Here is a 17713-nt window from a genome sequence, read left to right as displayed (position 1 = left end):
AAAAAAAAAAAAAAAAAAAAACAAAAGAAACATACAAAGTCCAATTGCTGCCTCATTGTCTTTTGGTGTAGATCGAGTTCCATCCTGGGTAAGGCATTTCCGCTTCAAAATAGAATGAAATTTGTTTAGGCCAGGGGCGGTGCTCACGCCTGTAATTCCTATAGTCACTGTTTGGGAGGCCGAGACGGGCTGGATCACCTGAGTCATGGAGTTCAAGACCATGTCCTGGTCCAACATGGTGAATGCGCCCGTCGTACTAAAAAGGCAAAAAAGCTGGCCTGGGGCGGGAGCCCTGTAATCCCCAGCTACTTCGGGAAGCTGAGGAAGGAGAATCCCTTGAACCTGGGAGGGGGAGGTTGCAGTGAACTGAGATCATGCCATTGCACTCCAGCCTGGGCAACAAGAGCAAGACTCCGTCTCAAAAACAAACAAACAAAAAAACACGTTAATGGTTTTTGTAAAGATCTGCTGGTGACAAATTTCCTAAGTTTTTTTTTTTGGGGGGGGGGTCTGAATAGGTCATTATTTTGCCTCCATTTTGGAGGACTTGTTTTGTTTTTGGCGGTCATAGAATTCCAGATTGACAGTCTTTTTTTCCCAGCGCTTTACAAATGCATAGTTCTGGATTCAGCACAGGTTTGCACAATGTATAAATCATATTTTAAAGAAAAACGGAAAAACTGAAATATGATAATATGAAGATTTATTGAAATGGAAAGGTGGAAGTCATTGAAAAAAGCAGGTTAAGAACAGTATGTACAGTATGACTTTAATAAAAATGTATTACATATACGTTTGTGTAATGTATATGTATGATCCGTGAAGATACATACAATAAGGTGTTAATAGTGATCAGTGGTAATCTCTGGGGCGGAGGGCGGGGGGGATAGGAGTACGTTTTATTTTCTCACTTTAGCCTCCACTGGAGCTTATATTTATCAGCCTGGTGTTAACCGCCGCTTCCACCCTTGGGCTACTCCGCATCAGTGAGAACTGTGCCGGTGCGCGGTGCTTGGTCAACCCCGGGAACCGTCACACTGCTCGCGTTACAAGAAAACCAGCCAGGGTTCTGCTGGTTCTGTGCCTTTAGCACCTGCCAGAGTCCAGAGTATTTGGATTTCGTAGTCCTCTCCAAGGGGTTGACCGAGCACAGGGCACCGGCCGCCGCCACATCCCACTCTGGCGCCCGGTCTGCGGAGCCACAAATCCAGCCAGGAACCGAGCGCCGCCGGATCAGCGCATCCATCGCATTTTGACCTGGGGTTCCCGGGTCTCAAGGCCCACTTTCTGGGGCAGACGGTGGGGAGAGAAGCCCAGCTTGGGGTCTGGGCAATTCCAGTGCGGTGGAAGGGGAAAACCCGGGCGAAAGCTTCGCTGGACCCTCAGAGGAGGGATCCGGGGAAGGCGGGACCTCAGGCTGTGGGAGAGGAGAGAGAGATAGGGACGGAGTGGGGCGGAGTGGGAGTAAGAAAGAACTAAGAAGCGATCAGAAAACTTGGCGCTTCCGGACAATTTCTTTCTTTCTCTTTTTTTTTTTTTTGTGACAGGCTCTCACTCTGTCGCCGAAGCTGGAGTGCAGTGATGCGATCTCGTCTCACTTTACCCTCTACCTCCTCGGGCTCAAGTGATCCTCCCGCCTCAGCCTTCCGGGCATTTGAGACTACATTTGAGCCCACAGACGCGCGCCACTAAGCCCGAGTAATTTGTTGTTGCTGTTGTTGTTGTTGTAGAAACGGGGGTCCCACTGTGCTGCCCAGGCTGGTCTCGAACTTCTTGGCTCAAGCCATCAACCCGCTTAGGCCTCCCAAAGTGCTGGAATTTCATAGACCTGAGCCACCCACCAGGTCTTCTAGACAGCGTGACAAAGTGTTGCCGGACTTTGCAGACACTCCCATTGGCGCCTCCATGCCCTGCGTGGGACCTCCTGGTTCGTTCATCCCCTGAGTGGGACGTGCTCAGGGAGGAGCCAACCACTGGTTATAAGGACCGGACCTTGGCGCCTCAGGGGAAACGCGGTGGGGCTTTCCGACACGTTGGAGCTTGAGAGGTAAGAGACGGTCCCTGCTCTTACCCGGACTGCGATGCTCCCGCTTATACCCACGCCCCAGGGTACAGTCCAGCACGACCCTGGACTGGCGATGACTCGGATGGGGAGCAAGCTAGGAGAGCCACCCCGCCCCAGCTCCAGCCAGGGGTGGAATGGGGCATTTGTGTGCTTCTCCCCTGCCTTTGGAGTCCGGCTAGTTTGCTGAGCAAATTCCCTAAAAGGCTGACTAGGAGGACTTGATCGCGGCGCGGGTGGAGGCGGGGCGGTGGGGAGGGACGGTGCGGGGAGCGAAAGGGGCTGGAAGGCGTCGCCGGCGGCTTGGCGGGCCTTACCTGTGTTCCTGTTCGGGCTGCAAAACAGAAAGCCCCTGCCCAGCGAGCAGCGGTTTCCTCGGGGGCGGAACAAACAGGCAGAGCCGAGTGCGTCCTGGAGGCTTCCACCGTCGCGAAGTTGGGCCCTTTGTTTCAGGGTTCTTGGCATTGACTCACTAACCACCGTAAATTATTGTTCTTAATCTAAGAGTTAAAAAACAGAATTAGGCCTGGTGCGGTGGCTCATGCCTGTAGTCTCAGCACTTTGAAAGGCCAAGTGGGAGGATTACTTGAGCCCAGGATTTCGAGACCAGCCTGGGCAATGTAGGGAGACCCTATCGCTGTGAATAATAATAATAATAATAATAATAATAATAATAATAATAATAAATTAATCGGGCCTGGTGGCGCGCACCTATGGTTCCAGCTTCTCCAGAGGCTGAGGTAAAAATCGCCTGAGCCTGTGATCACGCCACTGCACTCCAGCCTGGGCAACACAAGAAGACATTGTATCAAAACAAAAACAAAAACAAAACAAAACAACAAAACAGAATTAGAATTGCCATTATCCTGTACCACTGGCAATTAGAATTGCCAAAACCCATTACCCTGTGATTACCCTGTAATCTAGAAAGGGGACAAATGAGAAAAATGTCTCCTTCCCAACAACGTCTGTAAAATACAGAGGCGCTGAGAAGGACAAAGAGCTCCGTGTTTCAGTTTCCCAAGAGGGGGCTTCTGTCGCAGCTGTTTCCTTCGGTTTCGTTTCTGCCTGAGACTAGCCAGTTCCCACCCAGTTTTCCTCAGTGGATTGGGGTGGGGGGAGCTTGGGAGTGGATGGGAGGATTTATGTTGTTCTGATTTTACCTACAGTATACCTGTGTAGGAAGTGAAACTTTCCATCAATTTCCACAGAGAAGCAAGATCAAGAATTATCTCGAATTACTCCGATAGATGCATGTGTACAGGCTGTTATCCAACAGCCATCCATTGCCCCCAGGGGCTTCTCATAGGCCCCTCTTCACCTCCACCCTCCCCCCACCTCCTGTTTCCTGGATTCTAGGGTATTATTTCTACGTTTAACTAACAAACTCTAGTACTGTATGTTTACTTTGTGTCATGTAGCATTTTAAATGCTGTACATATATTACCTCATTTACTTCTCACTACAACTCTGCGGGGCAGCTTTTATGGCTATCACTGTTTTGCTTAGGTACAGAGAGGTCAAGTAAATATCCCCAAACCACACAGCTAATAAATGGCAGAGCCGGTATTTGAACTGGGGGGGTTCAAAGAAGTCTGAATCGACCCCTGAACTCTGCTGCCTCTCTCTACATGTTTCTGCACACAGGTCCTTCATTCAGGACTGATTTTGGTAGAAGAAGACAGCAGGTGGTGGGCATTCACTGTGCTGGTGGGAAGTCTGGTTATATTAAGAAAGGGATTCTGGCAAAGTTATTCTGTAAATAAAACAGGATCAGTTGTTTTGTTAAATATATTGGTAAACTTCCTGATTTTTTTCCCCGAATTCTCAATTTGTTATTGAATAGTTCAATTTTATTTAGGGTTTCAATTTTATTTAGGAAACAATATCTCTACCTTACAAAGAATCTGCAAGTGGCACTGATTATAATACCTTTATACCCAAAGGAAGAGCTGGGATAGAGTTCCCTAAGAGTTTTCTGCCTGCAAAAGATATGGGTGGGGTTGCCATTTGAATAAAGTTACCAATGAAAAACTATCAGCGTATCTAGGCTTTAACAATAAAGTTCATGGGGGTAAAGAGAAAAGATTTAACTTTGAAGTCCCCATATATCAAAAAGAATATTTTACAAGTAACTTGACAAAGATGTTTCGGTGGTCTTGGAATGCAAGACAGAATACTGACAGTAGAAATTTCTAGGCAAGGGTCTAAATTAGGCAAAGTGGTAAGATTGTGAATGTCCCAGCCTTTATTTCTGAATCTTGACCTCTGAACTCTGCTGCCCCTCTCTACACATGTTTCTGTGTACAGGTACCTCAGGACTGATTTTGGTGTAAGAAGACAGCAGGTGTATACTTAATGCTATTTCCTTACCTCTTATTCATTCCTCAACCCATTGTAAAATAACGTCAATTAATATAGGTTACCTTACTGAACACCTGTGAACCAAAGCATAGTTTTAAATGCTTGTTGTAAATTATCTGAGTTAATCTTCATAATAACAGTCACAGGTGGCTGCACCATGTTTTATAGTAAGAACATAGAGTTAGAAAGAGTAAATATCTAGATTAATAACAGTACTAAATGACAGAACTGGAATTCAAGCCATCTTCATTGACTCTACTCTCCAAGACCTTAGCCCCTGGTTTATTGTCTCCTGATGCCCATTTCCCAGGTGTCTGAACAGCATTTTTCAAAGTTACTGTTAACCTTAATTTTACTAAACCTAATAACACTTTCCAGTCATTACCTAGCTGTATCTGTCAGCAGTATTAGACATCTTAAACCTTGGCAGGTGACCTTGTTCCAGGCTTTGTTAATACCAAATACCCTTGATTTTTCTCCTACTTCTTTGATTTCTCATACTCAGACCTTTCTACAGTCTCCTTTTCAATGTGTTCTTCTTTTACTTATCTTCTAAAGTTGATGTTCATGGAGAATCTGTTCCAAACCTAGATGTTCTCATGCCGTGGTACAGATGCCCCTCAGGTGATCCACTACCTCCATGTTTCAATGCTGATGACTTCACGTGGCCAGTTCTAGTGCATCCTTTAGGTCTTGGCTTAAATGGAACCTGCTCCTGGAAGTCTTATTGAACCATGGTCTCCAGATTAGTTCAGATACCCTATCCAATGTGTTTTTCCTCTTAGAGCCCATATCACACATGATGGTAAAGGCTAATTTTGTTAGTTCCCTCCCTGCCAGCCAGTCAGTTCCTGAAGAGACTATACCTGTCTTTCTTGCTATTGTCTTCTACCAGCATATATTAGACAGGTTTTAAATATTTTCTAGTAAGTGAATTGCAGGCCTGTAATAATTTTTTAATCAAAAATGAAACAACTTTTCTAATACTTTAAGGTGCAAGTTCAACATGGAGGCAAATCACTGCTCCCTGGGTGTGGATCTATCTTACCCAGACCTGGTCATCGATGTTGGAGAAGTGACTCTTGGAGAAGAAAACAGAAAAAAGTTGCAGAAAACTCAGAGAAACCAAGAGAAGGCGAGAGTTATACGGGCTGCGTGTGCTCTATTAAACTCAGGAGGAGGAGTGATTCGGATGGAAATGGCCAACAAGGATGAGCGTCCCATAGAGATGGGACTGGATTTAGAAGAATCCTTGAGAAATCTTATTCAGGATCAATGTTTGCAGGCTTTCTTTGAGACTAAGCAACAAGGAAGGTGTTTTTACATTTTTGTTAAATCTTGGAGCGGTGACCCTGTCCCTAAACATGGTTCCTTCAATTCCCGCATTTGCAGCCTTAGCACTTCATTATACTGTAGATCTGGCACCTCTGTGCTTCCCATGAGTTCAAGACAGGCATTCGGTTTCCTGAAGACCAAAGAAAGACAGTCCAAATATGATCTGATTAATGAAGGGTCTCCACCTAGGAAAATTACGAAAGCTGTATACCAGAACGTATCTGACTCAAATCCTGCATATAAAGTTTTCCAAACCGACACTATTGAATATGGTGAAATCCTATCTTTTCCTGAGTCTCCATCCATCGAGTTTAAACAGTTCTCTACAGAATACATCCAACAATATGTAGAAAATATAATTCCAGAGTACATCTCTGCATTTGCAAACACTGAGGGAGGCTATCTTTTTATTGGAGTGGATGATAAGAGTAGGAAAGTCCTGGGATGTGCCAAAACAAAGTTGACCCTAACTCTTTGAAAAATGTAATTGCAAGAGCAATTTCTAAGTTGCCCATTGTCCATTTTTGCTCTTCCAAACCTCCGGTAGAGTGCAGCACCAAAATCATAGAAGTGTTTCGCGGGAAAGAGTTGTATGGTTATCTCTGTGTGATTAAAGTGAAGGCATTCTGTTGTGTGGTGTTCTCGGAAGCTCCCAGGTCATGGATGGTGAAACAGAAGTATGTCTGTCCCCTGACAATTGAGGAATGGTTAAAGAAAATGATGGACGCAGATCCAGGTAAGAGGGAAGCAGATTCTCCCTCCCTGACCTTTCTACCTCTTCCCCAATACCACTTCCTTCTTTATTCTCTAAGCTTGACCTTCTCACACCCACTGAAATTTACTTTCTCTAAATCTCCATGCTTTTCATAGATGCTAAGTTTTATTGAGTGAGAAAAAACCAAAATGAGGTATTTTGTGAGTGGTGATTTTCCACAAAAGAAGAAGTAAAGGAAAAACTTGGAAATTCGTTCCTTTAATAAAATCATTGAATTGGAATTTGCTGGAGCCTCATAATAATGATTAGCTCGTACCTCAATTTAGCATAAAATCAACTCTGGGAGACAAGGGCTAGTGTTGGTTGAGGTTTGTTTAAGTGGGATTAGTGGAGGTGCGTGCACAGGGATATAAAAACCTGATGATTAGAACTTAAAGAGAGTGTTTTTTTTCACTGCAATTCAAGCAAAGAACTATTCAAACATGGAAGAGGGAGCATTATATTGCATGGGGGAACACCATTCAAGGTTCGAAAAAGGGCTTTTAATGGTGAGTCTTTGGGAACCTGGACATAGAGTCAAGAAAGAGTAAAGCATCTGACTTTGTGGCCTGACTTATACCATGTTAGATGAAATTTAGACACAGCCTTGTACAGCCTATTGCAGTAGTGAGACATGAAATCATATAGTGTAAATTAAAATGTTCTTTCTTTCAGAGTTTCCTCCAGACTTTACTGAGGCCTTTGAGTCTCAGTTGAGTCTATCTGACAGTCCTTCACTTTGCAGACCAGTGTATTCTAAGAAAGGTCTGGAACACAAAGCAGATCTACAACGACATTTATTTCCAGGTACTAACTGCCAGTTTTTACATCAGGACAGAGGGAAGTCATTTAATACATTTCGTGAAAAACAAATCCATGAAAGATTGTGTCCTGCAGATCCAGGTGTATACAGTGACAATGCCACAAGCCTCTCGGGGATGAGTTTCAGGTACCTTTAGAAATCATCAGGCCCATTGGTTGCCACATCTGGCTGATTATTAGAAATGCCATAGGAGGTAGTTAAACATGCAGATGTCCAGGCCCACACCAAGAACTTATAAACGCTTAATTTCCAGAGATAAGGCCTGGCCATGTGCATTTGGGCAAGCTTCCCAGATTATTCTGATGCCCTGCTGGGTTTGGAAACCAGTGATCTAGTACAACCTCAGGGGCACAATGGAATAATCAGCCACTTCTGGTCTACTTTTCTAGGATGGAGGAATTATGTCTGTAAAAGGAATAAAAATGTTCACCTGGTAGAATATAAGAATACAGAAAAACCACAAATAATTTTCCTTTGGAAGAGGCTAGAGGGAACAGCTCACTAATGCTTCAGAGGTAGCACCAAATAATAATTCAAGCCCATAGACAATGTTAGGTAACCCCTCTCCCTGCTGCCCAAACATTGTTTTAGCAAGGTTTTTTTCCCTCAGAGTTCCTACTTACAAAAGGAAACTTAAATTTCTCAAGGAGGGAAATGGCTTAACTTCACATATTGAATATATTAAGTATGAGATTTGACAGAAGAATATGATACAAAAATATCCTATGTATGTCCAAACATTTATCAAGGGCAAGGTAATTCATATATAAGACCTGCCTTAGGTCTGTTTACCACCAAATAGTTTCTTTACTTACCTGAGATCTTTATAGTCATTAGCTTATCAGAAAAGTTTTTAAACATTCTACATAAGAATTCAAGATGCAAGAGTAATTGAATATACGGCTTTCACTTTCTCAGGCTCAGTAAATTACATTTCAGTTGACATGCTCCATTGTCCATGAGATACATAGAAGGGTGACATCATTCGTTTTACCAGATTTGTAGGGTGTGGGTTAAAGAGAGATGCACCAGGCCGGGTGCGGTGGCTCACACCTGTAATCCCAGCACTTCGGGAGGCCGAGGTGGGCGGATCATGAGGTCAGGAGATCGATACCATCCTGGCCAACATGGAGAAACCCTGTCTCTACTAAAAATACAAATAATAGCTGGGCGTGGCGGCGGGCGCCTGTAGTCCCAGCTACTCAGGAGGCTGAGGCAGCAGAATGGCATGAACCCAGGAGGCGGAGCTTGCAGTGAGCCGAGATCATGCCACTGCACTCCAGCCTGGGTGACAGAGCGAGACTCCGTCTCAAAAAAAAAAAAAAAAAAAAGATGCACCAGAAGGAATTTCTGTTAAAGTGTACGATCCTTTGGGGGGCTTTCCTCTCCCTTTTAAACATAACATGTGATTCATACAAAATGACACAAATACAGTGAAAACATCTTTCTATTTTCTTCATGTCTAGTCTCACCAGGACATTTGCGATATACTCCAGAGTCCCTCTGGAAGGAGCTGTCCTCACAGCATGAGGGACTAGAGGAGTTAATAAACAAGCAAGTGCAACTTTTCTCCCAGGGAATTGTGATCCTCTCTAGAAGCTGGGCTGTGGACCTGAACTTGCAGGAGAAGCCAGGAGTCATCTGTGATGCACTGCTGATAGCAAAGAACAGCACCCCCATTCTCTATACCATTCTCAGGGAGCAAGATGCAGAGGGCCAGGACTACTGCACTCGCACCGCCTTTACTTTGAAGCAGAGCCTGGTGAACGTGGGGGGCTACACCAGGAAGGTGTGTGTCAGGGCCAAGGTCCTCTGCCTGAGTCCTGAGAGCAGCACAGAGGCCTTGGAGGCTGCAGTGTCTGTGATGGATTACCCCGCGTCCTATAGCCTTGCAGGCACCCAGCACGTGGAAGCCCTGCTGCAGTCCCTCGTGATTGTCTTGCTCGGCTTCAGGTCTCTCTTGAGTGACCAGCTCAGCTGTGAGGTTTTAAATCTGCTCACAGCCCAGCAGTATGAGATATTCTCCAAAACCTCCGCAAGAACAGAGAATTGTTTGTCCACGGCTTACCTGGCTCAGGGAAGACCATCATGGCCATGAAGATCATGGAGAAGATCAGGAATGTGTTTCACTGTGAGGCAGAGACAATTCTCTATGTTTGTGAAAACCAGCCTCTGAGGAACTTTATCAGGTAAGCAGTTGGATCTTCCGTCTTTAAGTATTATTTATTCTGGGTTTAATATTCTCTGCTAAGTCACCTTCGTCCTTGACAATTGAGTGGTTAAATATCTGTGATAACATACTGTGCTCAGAGGAACATGATACAATCATTTTCTCCCCTTGTTTTTTTAGAGAAAACCTAAGTGTGTTCTTTTAATTTTACAGTGATAAAATATCTGCCAAGCAGAGACCCGGAAAACTTTCATGAGAGAATACTTTGATCACATTCAACACATCATCATTGACGAAGCTCAGAATTTCCGTACTGAAGATGGGGACTGGTATGGGAAGGCAAAAACCATCACTCAGAGAGAAAAAGATTGTCCAGGAATTCTCTGGATCTTTCTGGACTACTTTCAGACCAGCCACTTAACTCGTAGTGGCCTTCCCCTTCTCTCAGCACAGTATCCAAGGGAAGAGCTCACCAGAGTAGTCCGCAATGCAGATGAAATAGCCGAGTACATACAAAAAAAAATGCAACGAATCATAGAAAATCCTTCAGTTAATATCCCCCATGAGTATCTGGCAATTCTTGGTGAAACTAAATGGGCTCCAGGTGTTTCAGGCAGCAAAATGATTATTGAAAACTGGACTGTGGAGCAAATAGTGACCTATGTGGCAGACACCTGCAGGTTCTTCTTTGAAAGGGGCTATTCTCCTAAGGATGTTGCTGTGCTTGTCAGCACCACGAGAGAAGTGGGGCGCTATCGGTATGAGCTCTTGAAAGCTCTGAGGAAGAAAAGGATTGTGCATCTCAGTGATGCGTCTGATGTGTTGGGTGATCACATTGTTTTGGACAGTGTCCGGCGATTCTCAGGCCTGGAAAGGAACATAGTGTTTGGGATCCATCCAAGGACAACTGACCCAGCTATCTTACCCAATATTCTGATCTGTCTGGCTTCCAGGGCAAAACAACACCTATATATTTTTCTGTGAAGTGACTATTACGAAGAACTCCAAACCAAAATGCTATGTACATGTCTATGGGTGACAGTCTGCTGATGGTAGAAACCTTTCTTTTTAGTTCACAAGTCGGTTAGAGATTTGGACAGAGCTGACACAAAGAGTTTGGAGCTCCCCCATTTCTGGCTCTCCTTTCAGAGATTCCTCCCCCAGCTCTTTTCACCAGCGGTGGTTGCCCCCCATTCTGACCCCTGACTCTTCCAGTCAGAAAGATGGTGGTTTTCTAAAGGAACTTTAGCTGTCCTGCACAATGCAGATCTGTGTCTTGCACTCTGGGTAAAAGCCATAAAAATAAGAAACTCAGCCTGTGACCTTTCCTCCAAGGCTGGAGTTCTTTTTTTTATGTGACTTCATGTAGTTTGTTGCTTTTAAAAATTTGTCCAGAATCATTTTCTGCAGAAGCATGGTCCGTTAGTAGCTTACAGGCCTAGCAGAAGTAATTGTTTCCTGAATTCTTGACATTCATCTTTGCTGTATTCATTTAGGGCTTGGGAGAGTCCCAAGATAATTCAGTCACTGTCAGATTAATAATTTTGTCAGAACAAAGAATAGCATTATGATTACTTAATCCTTAAAATTGTGATCTCCAGAGCTTGTTCTCAGAATGACCCAGACCAAGGCTTAATTGTAATAGTGAACATTAATGGTACCTTTACAGAGAAATTATAGGCCAAGAGAAAATCCTGGCTTTTAGTAGAAGTTAATATTAGAGACCAAAATCTGGTTCTGAAGGTGTATATCAGCCCTAAGGTGAACGAACTTGGGAAAGATTGTCTTTAAAAATCAATGAGTGTTGGCCGGGCACAGTGGCTTACACCTGTAATCCCAGCACTTTGGGTGGCTGAGGCAGGTGGATCACCTGAGGTTAGGTATTCAAGACCAGCCTGGTCAACATGGAGAAACCTTGTCTCTACTAAAAATACAAAAAGTAGCTGGGCATGGTGGTGCATGCCTATATCGGGATGCTGAAGCTACTCGGGAGGCTGAAGCATGAGAATCACTTGAATCTTGGAGGCAGAGGTTGCAATGAGCTGAGATCATGACACTGCACTCCAGCCGGGGCAACAGAGTGAGACTCTGTCTCAAAAAGAAGAAGAAAAAAAGCAGTGAGTTTATGTTGTTACGTTGTAACATCTCAGCTTAGCTCTATGCATTAATCTATAGCATACCTACTTAAGTTTTATGTCATTCTTGAACTGTGATTTTTTTTTTCTATCTGCTTTCATAGTTTGGAGGGCCACTGTTATGGACTGAATGTTTGTGTCCCACTCTCACCCCTAAATTCCCATGTTGAAGCCCCAACCTTCAGTGTGTAGCTGGGGCTGCTAAGGAAGTAATTAAGGTTACACATAGTCACAGTGGAGAATCTGATCTGCCAAGATTGGTGTCCTTATAGGGAGAGACCCCAGAGAACTTGTTCCCTTCCTCCCTGTGCACACAGACAAGAGGGCATGGGAGCACACAGAGAGATGGCAGCCACCTGCAAGCTAGGAGGGGAAGCCTCATAATGAACCACCCCCCACTGGCACCACTGTCTTGGACTTCCAGCCTCCAGACTGTGAGAAATAAATTTCTGTTGGTTCAGCTGCCCAGTCTGTAGTGTTTTGTTATTGCAGCCCGAGAACACAGCTGTGTGATCATTCATCAAACTAAAAACACTGATACTTAACAATGCTAATGCAATTACTTATTTGCTTTTCAGTCTCTACAAAACATTCTAAAACACTAATCTAAATACTAACAATAAAATATTGGCATAACTAATGAAAATTAAGAAACTACATGCCCAGTATTCCATTTATGAGTAATCCTATTTGACTGATTTCCCTCCATATTATAAGTTTTGAACTCTTCTGCCGGTCTTCCTCTTATTTGTGTTAACTCATGGAATTGCGGTTATCTAGCCTTGAAATTGTAGGCTCTTCTAACTTGAGCAAAAACTGACAGATCAGCAAAATAAGGAGAAAAATATTTCTTTCTTCTGGTTGCATTAAATGAGATATAGCCCAGCACCAAAACTCTATCTTTGTAAATGTTCTTAGTAAACTCCCTGGTCTTTGGAGTTATTTCAGCCTTTGAGAGTAATTCTTTAAAAGTCTAATTCTGACTGGTTGAGTCTCTCTATATGATTTATTGGCCTAGTAATATTTGAAACAGTATCATATTTTAAAATGTATAAACACTTACGAATTTTTGTTTAGACCAAAGAGGATTACTAATGCTTTCTTTTTTCATATTAATGAGGAAATGTTTAGCTTATATGTTTATTACATTTCTGTTTTATTACATTTCTGTTTTAAATAAAAAATTGAGAGTTTGTGTCTCATTAAAATGAAAAAAAAAAAGGTTCTGTAAAATAAATGATTAAATGGAAGAAAAGGAGAAGACTGAGGCCAGCAACTCCATGACACAGCCAAAAATGAGCCAGTAAAAGGTTAAGCAAGATTAACTTTAATTTTTGTTTTGAAGAGAAAAGGTCTCACTATGTTGCCCACGCTGGAGGGTAGTGGTGTGATCATAGTTCACTATAGCCCTGAACTCCTGGGTTCAAGTGATCCTCTTGCCTCAGCCTCCCATTGCTGGGATTATAGGCATGAGCCACTGTGTCAGGCTTAATTGGGTTTTGATGGGTGCCTGCCTATCTCTGTAATCTGGCTCTAATCATATAGGACCTGCTTCATTAAAGATCTGAAAATCTACCCAGCCATTGTAAAATGAAACAAAATGCTTTTAAAATTTAAATTAGCCTTTTATTTTAGTTTAGAAGAACAGAAAAGTTGCAAGCATAGTACAGAAAGTTCCTGTATACCCTCACTTAGCTCCCTCCTTTTTAAAACAAACAAACAAACAAACAAACACACAAACCTAGATTATTTCCATTAAGATTTCTGAGAATTCCAGGAATGCTTCCGTGTTTCACAGATCTGTCCTTGTAGTCTCCGGCCACTTCTTGCTATGGAGTGCTGTACCAAGACCTCTGCTAGTTTCTAGTTGGCTTGACATAATGACTTTACTAAACTTCTTCTGCTCCTCTGAATCTCAAGCGTGGAAAGAGGTCACATCTTTTGTTTCACAAATTAACAGTCAACACCTGGGCCTACTTTCAACAAAGCTTAGTAAAGCCTTGAGAATAGTGAAAGACAAATATTTGAATTATATATTAGCAGGAGGCTGAGGTGGGAGGATCATATGAGGCCAGCCTGGGCAACATAGCGTGACCGCCCCCCAACCCCGCTACTCCAGAAGACAACAACAAAAAATTATCTGGGTGTGGTGGTGTGCTCCTGCAGTCCTAGCTATTCCAGAGGCTGAGGCGAGAGGATCGCTTGATTCCTGGAGTTCAAGGTTGTAGTGAGCGATAATCATGGCACTGCATCCTAGCCTGGGCATTAGAGTAAGACCCCATCTCTAACAAAATAATAAAACAATCAAAAGTTTAAAATTGGGTATTAGATGCCAGTGTGCCCAGAGGCCTTTGACCACAGATGATCTTGATGCAGCCTTCTCTCGCCTTGTCCCTGTGCCTCTTTCTACCATTTTTCTTCCTGAGATATTTGAAAGTAAGTAGTGGACAGGGCTCCCATTGACCTCTAAATACTTCAGTGGGTATTTCCTAGAAGGATATTTATAGTACCATCATCAAAATCAGTAAATTAACACTATTATCTAATCTATAGACCTTATTGAATTATATCAGTTGTGCCACAAGTGTCTTTACGGCACAAGAGAAAAAACTCTGGTCCAGGATTTGATCTAAGATGATGCGTTGTATTGTGCATTTATTTAAGTCTCATTTAATCTGGAGATGCTAATCGGTCTTTGTCATATCCTTGACACTATTGAAGAGAACTGGCCTATTATTTTGCAGAGTATCTGATTTTGGGTCATTCCATGTGTTCTCATGATTAGATTCAGGTTATGCATTTTTGGTACGAATACCATGGAAGGGCTGTTACGGTTCTCAGTCCATGGTATTAGAAGCCATTCGATAGTGATTAGTTCCATTCCTGATGATGTTAATTCCGATCATTTGGATAAGGTAGCATCTGCCAGGTTTCCCTACTGTGCAGTTACAATTTGCTTTTTGTAATTAATAACTTGTGTGTGTGTGTGTGTGTGTGTGTGTGTGTATGTCTGTGGGGTGTTTTCGCTTCTGAATGCATAATATTTGAGATTTTTTTCTAATTAAAGAGTAATTATTCAAAGAGTTCAAAGAACTGATACTGATCACATTCTTTGACCCCACATGCAAATACATTAGAAGCTAGTAATAAAACAGTAACCAGAAAAATGTTCATATCTTTTGGAATTAAAAAAGTGTTTAACTCACGGATCAAAGCAGAAATTCTGTAACCATTGTCACAGCGAGTTCTAACTAGCAAGTTTAAGGAGGAGAGAATTTCAGTCTCACTTAAATGTTTTCCTAGAAAGAGGAAACAGTTCCTAACTAATTTCATGAGGCTGGCATAATCTTGATAACAAGTCTGGTAGGTAAAGTATGAAAGGAAAATTGCAGGTCATTGTCACTCAAATATCTACATGAAAAATTCTAAACAAAGTTTTAGTAAAGGAAATCCAACAATATGTAAAAATGATAATACGTCATGACCAAGGTGGTTTAAGTCAGGAATTCAATGTTGATTTTGGCATTAAAAAATCAATCATCAGGCCCAGAGAGGTGGCTCACTCCTGTAATCCCAGACTTTCTGGAGACTGAAGGAGGAAAGATCCTTCAGGCCAGGAGTTTGAGTCTGAACTGAGCTATGACTGCATCACCGCACTCCAGCCTGGGTGCCAGATTGACACCCTGTCTCAAAGAAAAAAAAAATTAATCAGTGCTATTCACCACAGATTAAGAGTTCAAAAGAGAAAAATCGCATGATCATCTGAATAGATGGAAAAACTTTTGATAAAGTTCAGCATCCATTCATGATAAAGACTCAGCAAATTAGAAGTATAAAACACTTTTGGAAATCAACAAAGGGAATTTATGGCATAAACAAACAGCAGGCCAGCATGGTGGCTCACACCTGTAATCTCAGCACTTCCAGAGGCCAAGGCAGGAGAATCACCTGAGCCCAGGGGTTAGAGATAAGCCTTGGCAACATAGCAAGATCCTGGCTCTACAAAAAATAAAATAAAATAAAATAAAATTTAAAAATTAGCTGGGTTTGGTGGTGTGTGCCTGTAGTCCCAACAATTGGGAGGCTGAGGTAAGAGGATCACTGGAACCCAGGGGTTAAGGCTGCCAGTGGGTTAAAAAACCCAACCCCCCTGCCAAAAAAAAAAAAAAAAAAAAAAAAAAAAAACCTATAAAGAATAGCAACACAACGTTCAATATAAACTTTGATATGGTGTTTTACCTCTGAGGAGAGGCTTATTGTTAATATTCTTTAGCCACGTAAGGGGTTGACAGGCGTTCATACTTTTGTTCTTTATACCTTATACGTATTCTATAAATATTATCTTGTTTCTACTCAATAGTTAATAAAAACATAATTTAAAAGTTCTGTGAATGTTTTTACTCTTCTCACTTCTGAGGGGTCTTTTGGGATATGCATTTTCCATTCCAAGTTGATCTGATATGTCATGCCTGCCACACACATTCTCATGGGAACAACTTCTTAATCTTTTTTTTGTTTCTGCCTTGGAAGCCATCCTGGTATTCTGGGAAAATCCCTGCACTAGCATTTTCTTTTTTCTTTTCTCTCTCTCTCTCTCTCTCTTTTTTTTTTTTTGAGATAGAATCCCTTGCTCTGGGATGGAGTGCAACCGTGTGATCTTGGCTCACTGCAACCTTTGCCTCCCGGGGTCCAAGTGATTCTCATGCCTCAGCGCTCCCACCCGCTCTCTAGTCCACCACAGTAGTTGGGACTACCGGACGTGCACCACTATGCCCTCTCACCATATTTCCCAGGCTGGTCTCGAACTCCTGAGCTAGGGGAATCCACCCACTTCGGCTTCTCAAAGTGCTGGGATTATAGACGTGAGCCACCGCACCTGGCCTGCACTAGCTTTTTCTTTTTTCTTTCTTTCTTTTTTTCTTTTTTTCCCAAGACAGAATTTTGCTCTTGTTGCCCAGGCTGGAATGCAGTAGTGTGATCTTGGCACACTGCAACCTTCGCCTTCCGGGTTCAAGTGATTATCCTGCCTCAGCCTCTCATGTAGCTGGCATTACAGGGGTCCACCACCACGTCCGGCTACTTTTCTTGTATTTTTAGTAGAAACGGGGTTTCACCATGTTGGCTGGGCTGGTCTCGAACTCTGGACTTCAGGTGATCCACCCACCTGGGCCTCCCAAAGTCCTGGGATTGTAGGCATGAGCCACCGCTCCCAGCCTACACTAGCATTTTCTAAGCCAATGACTGAAGAATAGTTTTTTCACTTCGATAAGACTGTATCCGTAGAGCTGGTGTCTGGATCAGATGAGATGAAGAAAAGCACAGCTATGTGCTTTCAATGTTTACGTTATTTAATGTGAATAGGTACTCTTCCTAGGTACCTTAAGATTTTAGAATAGGCAGTAGGCAGTTAATGCAGTCCAGAGTGGGGTAGGTGGAGCTTGCGGAGAAGGAGCAACTCAGACTTGCAAATTGCCCTGTGATGAGTCATTTTGGCCTGTGTACATTTCAAAAGCTATGTATTGAGACACCAATTCTTAGACAAGTGAGCAGGAAAAACATGTATTACCATAATTACCATAATAAGGGGGCTAAAGGAAAGTAAAGTGGCAGGAGGGCTGTATCCAGCGAGATCAACCCTTGGAGCATCTCAACTAAAGGGATCTCCCAAATGACCTCAAGATGCCCCCTACACTGCCAGGGTTAGGTATTTGAATCTGTCTCTCCTGGAGCAATCCGCTCCTTGCACCTTTGTCCTCTCCTGTTCATCTACAGCTGCTCTGACTTGGTTCCTGGTGGCCACTGTGCTTTTAAAAAAGCAAGAGGGCAGCAGGGCTGCTCTGGGAATGCGAGGAAAGCTGGAAAGGTTGAGTCACCCCTTTAAGGGCATGGTAAGAAAGCCTAGTATTTCTTCAATTTTGATGAACCAAAATAGTGACAATTGCGCAAAGGCGCAGAGTCGATAATAAAGAATGTGGACACTTCCGGAGCGCCAACTGCCCAATAGAAATGCAGGCCACTCTGGGAAATGGGCAGCCGGAGGGCGGGACGAGGAGGGCTGAAAAACAGAAAA

The 17713-nt window shown here is 43.1% G+C and overlaps 1 protein-coding gene across 1 annotated transcript; it reads left to right on the top strand.

Annotated features, from left to right (window-relative positions):
• Nucleotides 1–2010: 2010 nt before the first annotated feature.
• On the top strand, nucleotides 2011–12105 carry SLFN13 (schlafen family member 13). The gene is given in 7 exon segments (XM_017891011.1): nucleotides 2011–2047; nucleotides 5420–6213; nucleotides 6216–6497; nucleotides 7191–7322; nucleotides 8805–9365; nucleotides 9368–9534; nucleotides 9722–12105. Coding segments are annotated over 6 exon segments (2694 nt in total). The 5' UTR covers nucleotides 2011–2047; nucleotides 5420–5432; the 3' UTR covers nucleotides 10493–12105.
• Nucleotides 12106–17713: the final 5608 nt, after the last annotated feature.

The sequence above is a fragment of the Rhinopithecus bieti genome, unplaced genomic scaffold (genome assembly GCF_001698545.2).
Source record: "Rhinopithecus bieti isolate Rb0 unplaced genomic scaffold, ASM169854v2 scaffold_20840, whole genome shotgun sequence".
Classification (NCBI taxonomy): domain Eukaryota; kingdom Metazoa; phylum Chordata; class Mammalia; order Primates; family Cercopithecidae; genus Rhinopithecus; species Rhinopithecus bieti.
This window is presented reverse-complemented; position numbering and strand designations above follow the sequence as displayed.